At 37.3% G+C, this 13,258-nt stretch overlaps 2 protein-coding genes across 2 annotated transcripts; one reads left to right on the top strand and one right to left on the bottom strand.

Annotated features, from left to right (window-relative positions):
- Nucleotides 1–108: 108 nt before the first annotated feature.
- Nucleotides 109–1,732, bottom strand: LOC133742890 (probable jasmonic acid carboxyl methyltransferase 2). Its single transcript, XM_062170587.1, has 3 exons — nucleotides 1,575–1,732; nucleotides 816–1,490; nucleotides 109–716 (listed from the first exon to the last, which is right to left on the bottom strand). Exons 1-3 carry the CDS (start codon nucleotides 1,647–1,649, stop codon nucleotides 324–326), a joined length of 1,143 nt encoding a protein of 380 aa, XP_062026571.1. The 5' UTR covers nucleotides 1,650–1,732; the 3' UTR covers nucleotides 109–323.
- Nucleotides 1,733–2,274: 542 nt separating this feature from the next.
- LOC133744485 (hydroquinone glucosyltransferase-like) lies at nucleotides 2,275–9,000 on the top strand. Its single transcript, XM_062172587.1, has 5 exons — nucleotides 2,275–2,754; nucleotides 2,993–3,062; nucleotides 3,661–3,995; nucleotides 4,530–4,775; nucleotides 7,961–9,000. The coding sequence occupies exons 1-5, from the start codon at nucleotides 2,367–2,369 to the stop codon at nucleotides 8,998–9,000; spliced, it is 2,079 nt and encodes a 692-aa protein (XP_062028571.1). The 5' UTR covers nucleotides 2,275–2,366.
- Nucleotides 9,001–13,258: the final 4,258 nt, after the last annotated feature.

Here is a 13,258-nt window from a genome sequence, read left to right as displayed (position 1 = left end):
TTTAGCCCATATTTTGTTGAAGTGACGTACGCCCCACATTTCAAGTTTGTTCGAGAAAATGAAAACATGTGAACCTGTGATATATAATTGATGCCATGCAACAATGACAATCGTTTTATTCATTATGATCTAAAAAGTGATAATAGGATAGAATTTCATAAATGCATACAAATATCACATATTGAACTCAGAAACACAACTGGAAGCAATTACACACGATTAAAGACAAAGAAGGATGGATGGATGGGGGAAGGAAATTTGATGCTAGGGCTTTCTCTCTTATTAAACACAAATATAGATAAATGAGTAAAAGATGTGAAGATTCAATTCTTTTTAACGAGTGAAATGACCCAAACCGTATACTTGGGTGTAGTGGTACTATTTGTTAAGTGCCTGCTAACGAGCTCTGCATATTTCTGAAACACATCATCCATTATCTCTTTTCCAAAATGAGATTCAAGCATTGACTCAACTACGGCTCTTATGCTGTTGGCCATTTGCTGCCCATTGCTTGTTATTGTTTGATCATCGTCAAATGTACCGTTAGGCATGTTATGATCGAGATCAGCACCGCCAATATCCCAATCAACTTCGAATGCTTCAAGGTGTTCCTTGATGAAAGACCCTTCTTTTTGTAACACCAAATTCAATTCCTCTGCACATGGAGCATAGTGGGGCAAGTTGAAGGAATCAACCTTCTCCTCTTTTATAAGACCCTATTAACAATAGAAATTAATGTGTATAGTTAGGCAGTGACGGATCTAGAAAATTTTCTCTATGAGAGAAAGAAGAAGCGATCGATAAATGAGTCTTACCTTGGAAACCATGGCCATTAATGCTTGGGCTAAGAGCTCGTACTGGTAGAAAGTTCCCTGATCAGCTGTTGGGTCAGAGGATGGCCTGCCCATGAAGGACAACACCATTCGTCCTCCATCGACTATTTCTTGTGCCCTAGACCTCAGAAAAACAGCAAAGCCTTTCTGAAACTGCATGGAGTATGCATCCAACACACACTGTGGGCTGCTCTTAGACATGTAAATCTTTCCTTTGTTGTTTAGGCCATCGGGGACCTGAGATAGCCAGTGAAGACTAAAAGAAGAGTGAACAAAGTGCATACTCTTTCTGGGAAACAATGGACCGTAAAACGAACCGGGCACAGCAGAAATTAAGGGATTTATGACATGCTGCTCAGGATCACGACCATTATTATAGTCTTGCTTATTCAGTTTATCGTAGAAGGCTGGGAGTGACATAAAGATGGAGTTGAAGTCGTTGCTAAAGAGGTCATTTAGAAACACTCTAAGCTCTGTAACTGTGCTAAATTTAGCATGTATTACATCCATGATATGCGAGACGAGTAGGAAGGTGTTGGGTCCAGAGGAGCAACCCAAATCTGCTATTCCCATGCTCTCTATTCCCATGATAGTGGAGCCCAAGATTTCTAGCACTGCTTTCTCAATGATTGGCTTGGCGAAAGATATTGTTTTTTTCTATAGCAATTAAAAAGAAATATTAATGGTACGTAGAAGATCAAAAAACGAAGAAAAACACTTGATTGATAGATGGATGATCACCTGAACAGTGGAGTTTCTGGCATAACTAGTCTCGCCATCTCCGTTCTTCATATGAAGTACTTGCACCACCTCCATCTCGATCTCTGCGTCAACTCTAGCTAAGCCTGAATTGCTTCTCTAGCTAAGGCTGCTAATAAAGCACCTATATATATATATATATATATATATATATATATATATATATATATATATATATATATATATAAAGCTGGGTTGGCACCGGGTTGGCACTGTACACTGTGATCATGAATTAATAGTAAATCATTGAGATCACAAATAATTTTCCATTAAAGTTTTGAAGTCGTGAACCGTTAGGTAGCTGAGGGCAGCCGACATGCTTGGGCCTTGGGTCATTGGGTGGCATCATGTCAGCAGCAAGAAGAAACTACAACCACACCCGTCAATTACATGCATGCATGTCAGAAAAGAGTAAAGACTAGTCGGAAGCTAGAAAACAATCCACCCTTCCACAGAGAGGCAAATTAGGCCAATTTTGCTGCTGATTGGGTTACTAATTTAGGGCACATTTATTCTGATAGTATCATGTGGGTTGATAGGTTCCCACCTGTTGTTGCTAGAGCTATTTTCAGTATTTTGTTTGACTCTGTCCTCGTGGCCTTCGTCTTTCATATCAAAAAAACAAAAAACCCTTCCACAGCAAAAGAAAATAATCTTCTGTTTTTTCTCAATAGCTAACGTCTCTGTCTTTAAATAAAGTTGGTTAAATAGGAACCGATCGCCATTAATTCTTCACTGAACTCCAGCTAGCTTCATTACACCACACTAGCAACCATGGAACCAGCCTGTCAAGTCGCCATTGTCCCAACTCCAGGTTTAGGCCACCTGATACCCCTGCTGGAGCTGGCCAAACGACTCGTCGTCCACCACAACTTCACCGTCACCTTCCTCATCCCCAACGACGGTACGAACCTGACACCGCAAAAGAAAGTCCTGGAAGTCCTGGAGAGCATATCCTCCACCTTCCTCCCTCCAGTCAACTTCGACGACCTCCCACCAGAATCGAAGGTGGAAACCAAGATCGCTCTCACCTTGGCTCGGTCACTCTCCGCTGTCCGCGCCTCAGTTAAGGCCCTAGCGGAATCGGCTCGGCTGGTGGCGCTTGTTGTTGATCTCTTTGGTCCTGAGGCCTTTGATGTGGCCATTGAGTTTAATGTTGTAGGTACAAGTTTTGATTAACTTGGTGTGTTGACATTCCATACAAAACGGGAAAATATCTTTGAGGTTTAACTTTCTTTATTTAAAGATATTTTTCTATTTATGAAATTGTGTAATTGATTCCCTAGGGTTTTTAGGATTTTGTGGATATCTTGGAATAAAAGCTCTTTCCTAATAGAAGTCTAATTAGGGTTGTTTCTGGTTTGTTTGAGTGGTTGCCGCTGGTTGAATATATATTGCAGGAATATACTCGGCAAAAGTGCACTTCATATACGCAAGAATTTTTGGTTTGAGTCTTGCATGTTTGTTTGAGTTTGTGTCTTCACAAAGAGCCAAAACACTTGGTCCATGTATAAGTGTTTGTGATCATAGTTTCATATGCATAATACTCTCTCGAGATCAGTAGGGAGACTATGAAGAAATAAGAACAAGATTTGAAGATCGTTCAAGTGAAGGAGTTCTAGAAGGAAGACAAACTTTGTATTAGATTTTGTGTGAATCTTTATAGCCGAGCTAGTGCTATTCAAAGTTTGTAAAAGAACATATCCTTTTCAATATGATGATCTTTATTTTGGGTTCTCAAGAGTAAGAGCCCCGCAGTGTTTTTAATCTCATACTTGATGTTTTCACTGCGTAACCAAAATCTAGTGTTTAGTTTGTTATTTTGGTTTCTGCTGCCCAGTAAGGATTGATCAGTGCACTGCAATCCCCGTTTTTCAGAAAATCATATTCTGTCCTTGTATTTTCACTTGGCATCAGAGTGGGTTCTAAAGTTTTTTTAGTTGATCCGTGATCAAGGATGGAACGTGAATATAACAAAGCCTCTAGTTCTATAAATTGCCCGCCTTTGTTTGATGGTGAAGACTATTCACAATGGAAGATTATGATGAGGGCTTTTCTCTACTCTCAGGATGAAAACATGTGGAATGTTGTTGAGAATGGATGGGTCATCTGCAAGAATTCTTAAACCTAGGAAGCAGTGGACAGATGAGGAAGTTCGTGACAGAAATTGTGATTTTAAGGCTAGAAATTCCTTATACACAGCTTTATCCAAGAAGGAGAGGGTGAGAATAAGCCATTGTGACATGGCTAAACAAGCATGGGATCTTCTTCAGGTCACTTATGAAGGAAATAAAAAGGTTAGAGGTCAGAAGCTTCAGAGACTTGTCTTGGAATTTGAGAACATGCAAATGGGGGAGGATGAATCAATAGATGACTTTCATGCTCGTCTTATGTACGTGACAAGTCAGTGTCACAGTCTTGGTGATCCTTTTGAAGAGCATCGGATTGTCAAGAAAATTCTTAGGTCTCTTTCATCAAAGTTTCAATCCAAACAGACAGCTATTGAGGAGACTCAAGACCTGGACACCTATTCTCTTGACGAACTGATAGGTAATCTCAAAACCTTTGAGATGAGGATCAAGCCCGAGAAAAATGTAAAAAATATTGCTTTCTCTTCTGTTAAAAAGAAAGATTATATTGTTGATGATTCTGTGGATTTAGCTTTGTTGACAAAAGAGTTCAAAAAATTTTTAAAAAACAAAAACTTTTCTAGAAACTCATTGAAAATTTTTCCTAACAAACCTAAATGCTTTGAGTGTGGTGGAATTGGACATCTTGTTGCCGATTGTGGCAACAAGAAATATTATTTGCGTGGAAACAAGGCTCTAAAATCTACTTGGAGTGATAGTGATGAAGGCTCTCAATCAGATGGTGAAGAGGTAAATCTTGCTCTTACTTCCTCTCTTAATATTGATGTATCTGATGATTCTGACTTAGAAGATGATACCCTTGATGAAGAAACAAATGTCAAGTGTAAGCAGTTATATCATGCTTCGAAAATTGTTCTTCGAAAAAATTATACACTTGAAAAAGAAATTGATTCTTTAAGAGAAGAAAAAGAGAAAATTGAGCTACAATTTGAAACTTCTGTAAAAGAATGGAATGTTGAGCGTACTAACCTTGTTGATAAGATAAAAGTTTTGCAGGATGAGGTTAAGTCTGAAGTTGGGGACAAGGAACATGGTGATCTCATTAATAAAATTAAAGTTTTGCAGGTTGAAGTCAAGGCTCAATCCACTTTAAATGTTTCACTAACCCTTGAAAATGAGAAATTGCAGGATGAGTTGCTTAAAGTCAAGGAAAGCTTCAACAAGTTCTCCATAGGGTCTGAAAAGGTCTCCAAGATGATAGGATTTGGTAAAACTCACGGCAACAAAGAATGATTAAGGTTTGAAGGTGAGTCGAGCAAGCCTTTGACCTTTGTAAAAGGTGTGGAAAGTGAAAATTCGCTGGGTCAATCACATGCTTCAGAGACATTGATTATGGTCCCAAATTGCCCAAAAGACCAGAACGTAAATTGGACCTTCAAACCTATAAAAAAGTTGCTTAGGTAAGTCCTGACAAACTTTGTCAGCCCAGGTATATTCACAACTCCAAAAACTTTGTTCCTACTTGTCATTATTGTGGAAAATTAGGACACATACGTCCTAGGTGCAATATGCTTCGCAAGGTTACTCAAAATCAGAGGAAAACGATGGGTATTAACTCACATGCCTCGCTGCAAGCTGAGTTGAAAGAGGGTCTGAATCTGATCGCCAGGATTGCAAAGCTGACTTCAATCCCCGTGGATCTGGAAACAAAAACGAAGCAGAAGCAAATCTGGATTAAAAAAAGGTTCAAATAATCGTTTTTCTACTCATATGGATAATCTTGATAATATGCTTGAGCGTGCTTTTGTTCCTACTGATCACAAATTGGCTAATTCGTTTACTAGGCCTTTAGACATAAATCAATTTGAATCACTTAGAAGCACCGTTGGTGTATGCTCTAAGTATTGATACTCTCACTTCATTTGATCCATTTTGCATGCATTTATGGTGTATGTCTTCATGATAGTATAAGTGCATTTTCTTTACGTTTCTGCATTGTTAGGTTCAGTTTCTAGAAATTTAGGATTGAAAAATAGTGGTTTGTATCCCCGAGTGTCTGACAGATTATTTTGAACTTAGATTGACAAGGGCCATACTCTTTTCTTTAAATATGTGTGCAATAAGGTGCCTAGCACGTTTTGAACTTGTACTTACGTCACTCTGTAATTGTGAGCTTGATCAACATATTCTTTACAATCTTGAAACCTCACATGCACACATACTCTAAGTGGTAGTAAGTCTTAATTGATGGTTGGCTTGTTCTCATTGCTCATGTACGAAATTACTCATGTTGGTTGCTCCTTGATAAAAAATAAAATAAAATAAAATAAAATAAAATTATTGGTTTATGGAGCATGGCCAGGCTATTCCCAAAGTAAACAGGCCTCGTTCGTGACGAACGATATGAGGATTGGGAAGAAACAGGAATGGTTTGGTCACCCCGGTGGATTGTGAAACTATTGACTCGAGTAGATGTGCTCTTTGGGATGTCCTTGTTACATCTAGTACCCTAAAGTCATCTGACTTGAGAGCTGCTAGCATAATACTCGTTACATGGGTCGTAGTCTTCTTGAGCAAAAATGTTACTTTGTGTGAAAGGCAAAAAGAAAAAATTCAAAATCATGCCCACACGGTGTTATAAGGGGGAATAAAGTTTATGTGCTTAGATGTGTTTCGTATGTGAGCTTTGCTTTTCAGGTTTCCACAAATATTACACACCCCATCTTGAGATATGTTCACTCTTCACAACAAGAGGTATAGAATACTCGACCACACTCTATCTTACCTTGTGATTGTCGGAATCAATTCACTCGTGTGAACTTATTTTGTTGCACTCTTGTTTATGGTTAAGTGGTATTGCTCTTGTTGGAAAAGCTATGCGAATTAAATCTGTTCTTAGCATTTGGATACAACCCACTCATTGTGTGTTTGCATTTCATTCTTGCATCTCTCATCACATGATCACACTTAGGGAAATTCTACAATATGTTAACGTATGACATGCATACAATTGCCTTAAAGTGGTAAAATGAGTCCTCAAAATAGTAATATTAGTCCTCAAAGTAGTAACATGAGTCCTTAAAGTGGTAAATTTTCTTAGTTACCACATGAGTTCTCAAGTGATAAAATGAGTCCTTAAAGTGGTAAAATAAGTCCTCAAAGTAATAAAAAAAGTTGATGTATGAGAAACATTAACATACCATAGCCTTACCCTCACACTTAAGGGGAGTATTAATACTTGGACTATCTTCCTCTGATTGATTCAACTTGGGCTAGTGTCTATTGTGCACCATCTATTTGTGATCCTTCTACATCGCTTCCGCTACGTAAGTTACCTTTGTCATTCCTATTCAAAAAGGGGGAGAAAGCAGATTCATAACTGTGATAACGTTATTCTATCTTATGCATTTTAACCAATGTGTGAGAAATGTTTCAGGAATGAATGGATGAAGAGTTGTGATGTTCATTCTGTACTTGTTGAGGGGGAGAGTTTGTCCTAATTTCTGTTTTGTATAGGAATGCCAAAGGGGGAGATTGTAGGTACAAGTTTTGATTAACTGGGTGTGTTGGCATTCCATACAAAACGGGAAAATATCTTTGAGGTTTAACTTTCTTTATTTAAAGATATTTTTCTGTTTATGAAATTGTGTAATTGATTCCCTAGGGTTTTTAGGATTTTGTGGATATCTTGGAATAAAAGCTCTTTCCTAATAGAAGTCTAATTAGGGTTGTTTCTAGTTTGTTTGAGTGGTTGTCGCTGGTTGAATATATATTGTAGGAATATACTCGGCAAAAGTGCACTTCATATACGCAAGAATTTTTGGTTTGAGTCTTGCATGTTTGTTTGAGTTTGTGTCTTCACAAAGAGCCAAAACACTTGGTCCATGTATAAGTGTTTGTGATCATAGTTTCATATGCATAATACTCTCTCGAGATCAGTGGGGAGACTATGAAGAAATAAGAACAAGATTTGAAGATCGTTCAAGTGAAGGAGTTCTAGAAGGAAGACAAACTTTGTATTAGATTTTGTGTGAATCTTATAGCCGAGCTAGTGCTATTCAAAGTTTGTAAAAGAACATATCCTTTTCAATATGATGATCTTTATTTTGGGTTCTCAATAGTAAGAGCCCCGCAGTGTTTTTAATCTCATACTTGAGGTTTTCACTGCGTAACCAAAATCTGGTATTTAGTTTGTTATTTTGGTTTCTGCTACCCAGTAAGGATTGATCAGTGCACTGCAATCCCCGTTTTTCAGAAAATCATATTCTGTCCTTGTATTTTCAAATGTGCTGCCCTACCTTTTCTTCCCTACTTCGGCAATGGATTTGTGGTTTGTGTTTGAGTTGCCAAAGCTTGACGAGACTACTACTTGTGAGTACAGGGATTTGCCTGAACCGGTCCAGTATTCGGGTTGTGTGCCGCTGCATGGCAGAGACTTAGCAGACCCGGTTCAAGATAGGAGCAATGATGCTTATAAGGCGCTGCTCCGCATCAGCAAGAGGTATAAGTCGGCTGCTGGGATCATGGTGAACAGCTTTGCGGATTTGGAACCGGGTGCTTTCAAGGCTTTCAAGGAGCAAGGACCAGGTCTTGGTCTTCCACCGGTTTACCCGGTAGGACCAGTGACAAGGACCGGTTCGGCGGATGAATTGGGGGGTGAGAATAAGTGCTTGAGCTGGTTGGATCGTCAGCTAAAAGGGTCAGTGTTGTTTGTTTCGTTTGGAAGTGGTGGAACCCTTACCACTGAGCAAATGAATGAGTTGGCTTTAGGGCATGAAATGAGTAGGGTCAAATTTCTTTGGGTTTCTAGGAGTCCAAATGAGAAACAAAATGCCACATTTTTTGGTGCTCGAGGTTCTAACGATCCTTTAAGTTTTCTACCCGAAGGGTTTTTAGAGAGAACCAAAGATGTTGGTCTAGTGGTAACTTGTTGGGCTCCTCAGGTTCAAATTTTGAGTCACAGGTTGACGGGCGGTTTTTTGACCCATTGCGGGTGGAACTCAACCCTAGAGAGCATTGTACATGGTGTGCCTTTAATTGCTTGGCCGCTCTATGCTGAGCAAAAGATGAACGCTGTTTTGCTTGCTGAAGATCTAAAGGTAGCATGGAGGGTTAAGGTGAATGAAAAGGGCATAGTGCAGTGTCAGGAGATTTCCAAGTATGCAGAGGGACTAATTGAAGGAGATGAAGGGAGAGTGCTCAAAAAGAAGATGATGGAATTGAAAGAGCCATCGATAATTTTCTATTTTACATCATTATTTTCTCCATATTTACCATTTGCACACATAAGTAGTTTGTACCAATATATAGCTGTATAGTTATATGATTGACGTGAGATAAAAAGAATGATTGCAGATAAATATATATAAAATATGCCTATGGTTCATAATACCATGAACTATATGCATTTACTAGATAAATAGCCCGCGCTTTGCTGCGGATAGTCGATAATACCATGAACTATATGCATTTCATATATTTATATTTACGTGAAATATATATATTCTTATGGGTTGATGGTTGAATTAAGCAATAGGGATTGATGGGTTTTATTCTATTGTTTTGAGCCTTGACTTTTCGGGAAACATTGTTTTAGGAATTGAGAATTTCTATTGTTTGAAAAGTGTCAAGATTCGGTGTGAGTTGCTTTAATGTGATTTGAACGTTTTGATCTAACGACCGGGGGTCGGAAGATCTGAGAGTCACAAGTGGTGATTTCTCCTTTTGATTTGATTTAACATTTTGGGTCCAGAGCGACTTGCTTAATGTTTTGATCTGACGACCAGGAAAGTCTGATGATCGGAGGTCACGGGGTGACATCTCCTTTTGAGAGTCGAGTAACTTTTGGTCCTGAGTGACCACTTTGAAATGTTTTGATCTGACGACCGGGGAGGTCTGAGGATTCGGGGTTGCTGGGAGTGACCTCAGGCATATATATCGGGACTTCACGCCTTTGGCCGGGTTTGTGGATACGATCAGTTAGAGCTCTAGTCTGTTGTCATTGTACATCATGGGGGGTGTCGGGGATTCTTTCTTTTAAATGTTCAGGGAGGACTTCTGTATCATATTTAATTGTCAGAGTTTCAATTATTATGATTTTGTCATGGGGTGACTTTTGTTGATTTGAGAACGTGTTTTAAAACGGAGTGTCAGGGATTTTTTCTTTTAAATGTCCATGGAGGACTTGTGTATCATATTTAATTGTCAGAGTTTCAATTATTATGATTTTTTCACGGGGTGACTTTTGTTGATTTGAGAACGTGTTTTAAAATGGAGTTTCGGGGATTCTTTCTTTTAAATGTCCAGGGAGGATTTGTGTATCATATTTAATTGTTAGAGTTTCAATTATCATGATTTTGTCATGGGGTGGCTTTTGTTGATTTGAGAACATGTTTTAAAGGGAGTTTCGGGGATTCTTTCTCTTAAATGTCCGGGGTGGACTTGTGTATCATATTTAAATTGTCAGAGTTTCAATTTATATGATTTTGTCACGGTGTGACTTTTGTTGTGATTTTGGGGAAATGCATATTGAATTGTCAGAGTTTCAATTAATATGATTTTTGTCACGGGGTGATTTGTGTTGTTTTCTTTTGGGAAAAGAATGTGTTGTTTTGGGAAAACAAGGTGTGTGTTCCTTTTTCACGAGTTGTTGGGTTTCCTCGTTGGGCGAGTTGTGTGTGTGTGTTTTGAGTTACTCATATGAGCTTTCATAAGCTTACCGGATTTGTTGTGTGGCAACCCGGTGCACTATTCAATGGTGTAGGGGTTAATCCTGCAGGTCAGGATAATCGTGGCTGAAGCTGAGATCGTGTGGTTACAGTTATTCGGTAGGAAGCCAATTTTGTGACTTTACCATTATTAAGACTTCCGCATGTAGTAAGCTCTGAGGAGCATTTACGTATTATTTTGTTGTGGCAATTTAATTCGTATGCTTGTGTAATATTTGACTCTGCGGAGTGAGTCTGTATTGACATAGTGGGTTCAGGGCATCAGTATGTACTTGGTTTAAAAGGAAAAAGTTTTTCATGCATTTTGTATTGATGGCTGAACCATCACGCATGTATAATTATGAGATTATATATCGATTTTTATTTGTGTTTAAAAATCGAGGCGTGACACTAGTTGATAAAGTCAAATTGCAAGACCTTTTAAAATCCAAGAGCGATAATAGCAGAATGCCCAAACTCTCAAGAATAACTGAATAAGTGCTAGGAGAAATCAAAACATTGTTCACTGAACAATCGCTTACTCTTACGAGTCTAAACATAACATATGGAAATGAAACAATCCAAACCCAATCTCACAGCATCACAATCACAAGACCAATTTCAGAAAGACATAATGAAAACGGTAAAAAAAATCAAGAAAAGCATAATTTCATATGTAAAAGTCACTCACCGTCTTAAACTAGTTCTTCTTCCTCACCCATGTTAAATTAAAACTAGCCTACTGCAACTTAAATGCAGAACATAACATATATATAAACTGAAGATATATTTCTATGTCAGACTAGGATTAGATATAGAGTTTAAGTAAATGACCAGTTTGGTTGGTGTTGTCCATTCCTTCTCCAAGATCCATACGATATAATCTCCTTGTATTGATGGGAATATATATAGAGATTAGTTTATGTTCTTGGCTTCTTGCAGGGGAATCAACAAATCTGTAGAACAGTTTTGTAACTGCTTTGCAGTTATAGCAGTTCCTTCCATCAAGGAAACTGTTTATAACTCCTTATCTAGTCAGACAAGGTCTTATCTTAATCAATGCATAATTTGAATGTTTGTATTCAAATCAGATGGCTTTAATTAAGTGTTTATAAATGATTTTATAACTTAATTAATCACCAATGTTTTATTTAAATCCCAATAACTTAGCTTCATTTTTTTTTGCTGCTGCAACTCGTATTCATACCAGCTTTATATATCTAGTTCAATATGTTCTTACAACCCATTCAAAAACAAATGGCCAAACTTCCACCCATTGCTATATTGTACAACCGACAACCAAAATCATCTCAATCTTCAATCTCTTCTTCTTCTGAAATCCAAACCCATCATAAAAAATCACTACTCACCTTTTTTTCTTTCCCTATTTTCTCTCTTTCCCGTGCTCCCTCTTTTCTCTTCTTCTTATTCTTTCTCCCTGATTCCCTTGCTTTTCTCCTCCTCCCTCTCTTCTCTTTTTTTTTTCTCTCCCTTCCTCTCTGTCCTCTTTCTTTTTTTCCCGTCCCCCTCTTTTGTTCTTTAGTCAGCAACAAATCCTCCTTATCTCCCAAAATAAAATAAAACAATACAATAAATGTAAAATAAAAAAATAAAAAATTATCTAATTACTGAATATATATATATATATATATATATATATATATATATATATATATATATATATATATATAAACATATAAAAAAGAATTTGTAACTAAAGAAAAATACCACGATAGAAAGATATGTCAATCTGCATTTCGAAATTCCAGATCTACCTAAAGTCACACAGAATATTAAGCACAAAAGAATCAAATCATAACTTAGCATCGAAACTCAAAACTAATCCGTCCCTAATCTATATCAAACGGTTAGAACTCCAAACAAACCACAGTAATATCAAACCATCATAATATCACAAATTCATATCAGTTAATATTAACTCTAGATTGGAAAGAATACAAAGAATATGAACAATACAAAGAATCAATTTTGAGAGAAAATCTTACCAGTTAAGCTCCCAGCAATACTCCAACTTAACTCTAGCTTTAATATTCCAACTCCAATGGACAAAACCCTATACAACAAAAGCAGTGATTAAAAGCAAAACCAAAACCTGGAACCGAGAATTTAACACGGAGCTTTGAATTTAAACACTCCTGCATGTTGAAAAAACCAAAAGCATATCCATGCTAAATTAATAGAGAACTCAAATCCCCACATCGATACTTCACCAAAACACAATGCATGCATTGTCAAAGTTATTCACACTATCAAAAGTGGGAAAAGAACTGAACATATAAGCCAGCCTCATTGACCAGTTTGCATTATAATTAACGTACTTCAATTACATATCTTGATTACAAGAACATAACACAAGGCAGTTTATTTATACTTTTAACTCACTACAAGTAAAGAAAACAGGAAAACCAGTTTCATTCTACCTCTAAAAAAGTTTAGTTGTTTTTCTCTCAAACATTGCAAGGTATACATTAGAAAACGAATGACAATTTGAGCTCATAATAAAATAATAATTCTTGAGCCAACAAAACACACCTAAAGTTCAACAAAAGAGGCATTGACATTCGATTTTGTTCAAGACCCACTTTTAGAATCCCTTGTAGATTTCGACTAAGACTTGTTATTATTAGAACTTGGATTCCTCCTTGCAACTCAAAAATCAAAACCAACTTCAGAACAACATAAAAAAATCTAAACTTTATCTCAATCTAACACCTCAAAATGAAATCAATGTTTACCCAGTTCAATAAACTTTCTTCAAGTTGTTTATTTATCCTGGGAAACCAAATAGAGAGGTATCAGAATTAATGATGAATTATAGGAATAAAGCAGAGACCTTGACAAATAGACC

Source organism: Rosa rugosa, chromosome 4, assembly GCF_958449725.1.
Source record: "Rosa rugosa chromosome 4, drRosRugo1.1, whole genome shotgun sequence".
Taxonomy (NCBI): Eukaryota; Viridiplantae; Streptophyta; class Magnoliopsida; order Rosales; family Rosaceae; genus Rosa; species Rosa rugosa.
Note: the sequence above shows the minus strand (reverse complement) of the source record. Positions and strands in the feature narration are given on the sequence as shown.

What these genes read in the sequence shown, in the direction of transcription:
- LOC133742890 (XM_062170587.1), bottom strand. Translation starts at nt 1,649, where the DNA reads ATGGAGGTGGTGCAAGTACTTCATATGAAGAACGGAGATGGCGAGACT. An exon ending in CCAGAAACTCCACTGTTCAG is followed by an intron (nt 1,491 to 1,574) that starts GTGATCATCCAT and finishes TAATTGCTATAG; the next exon opens with AAAAAAACAATATCTTTCGC. An exon ending in TAATGGCCATGGTTTCCAAG is followed by an intron (nt 717 to 815) that starts GTAAGACTCATT and finishes TATTGTTAATAG; the next exon opens with GGTCTTATAAAAGAGGAGAA.
- LOC133744485 (XM_062172587.1), top strand. Translation starts at nt 2,367, where the DNA reads ATGGAACCAGCCTGTCAAGTCGCCATTGTCCCAACTCCAGGTTTAGGC. An exon ending in CATTGAGTTTAATGTTGTAG is followed by an intron (nt 2,755 to 2,992) that starts GTACAAGTTTTG and finishes TATATATTGCAG; the next exon opens with GAATATACTCGGCAAAAGTG. An exon ending in TCGTCTTATGTACGTGACAA is followed by an intron (nt 3,996 to 4,529) that starts GTCAGTGTCACA and finishes ATTCTGACTTAG; the next exon opens with AAGATGATACCCTTGATGAA.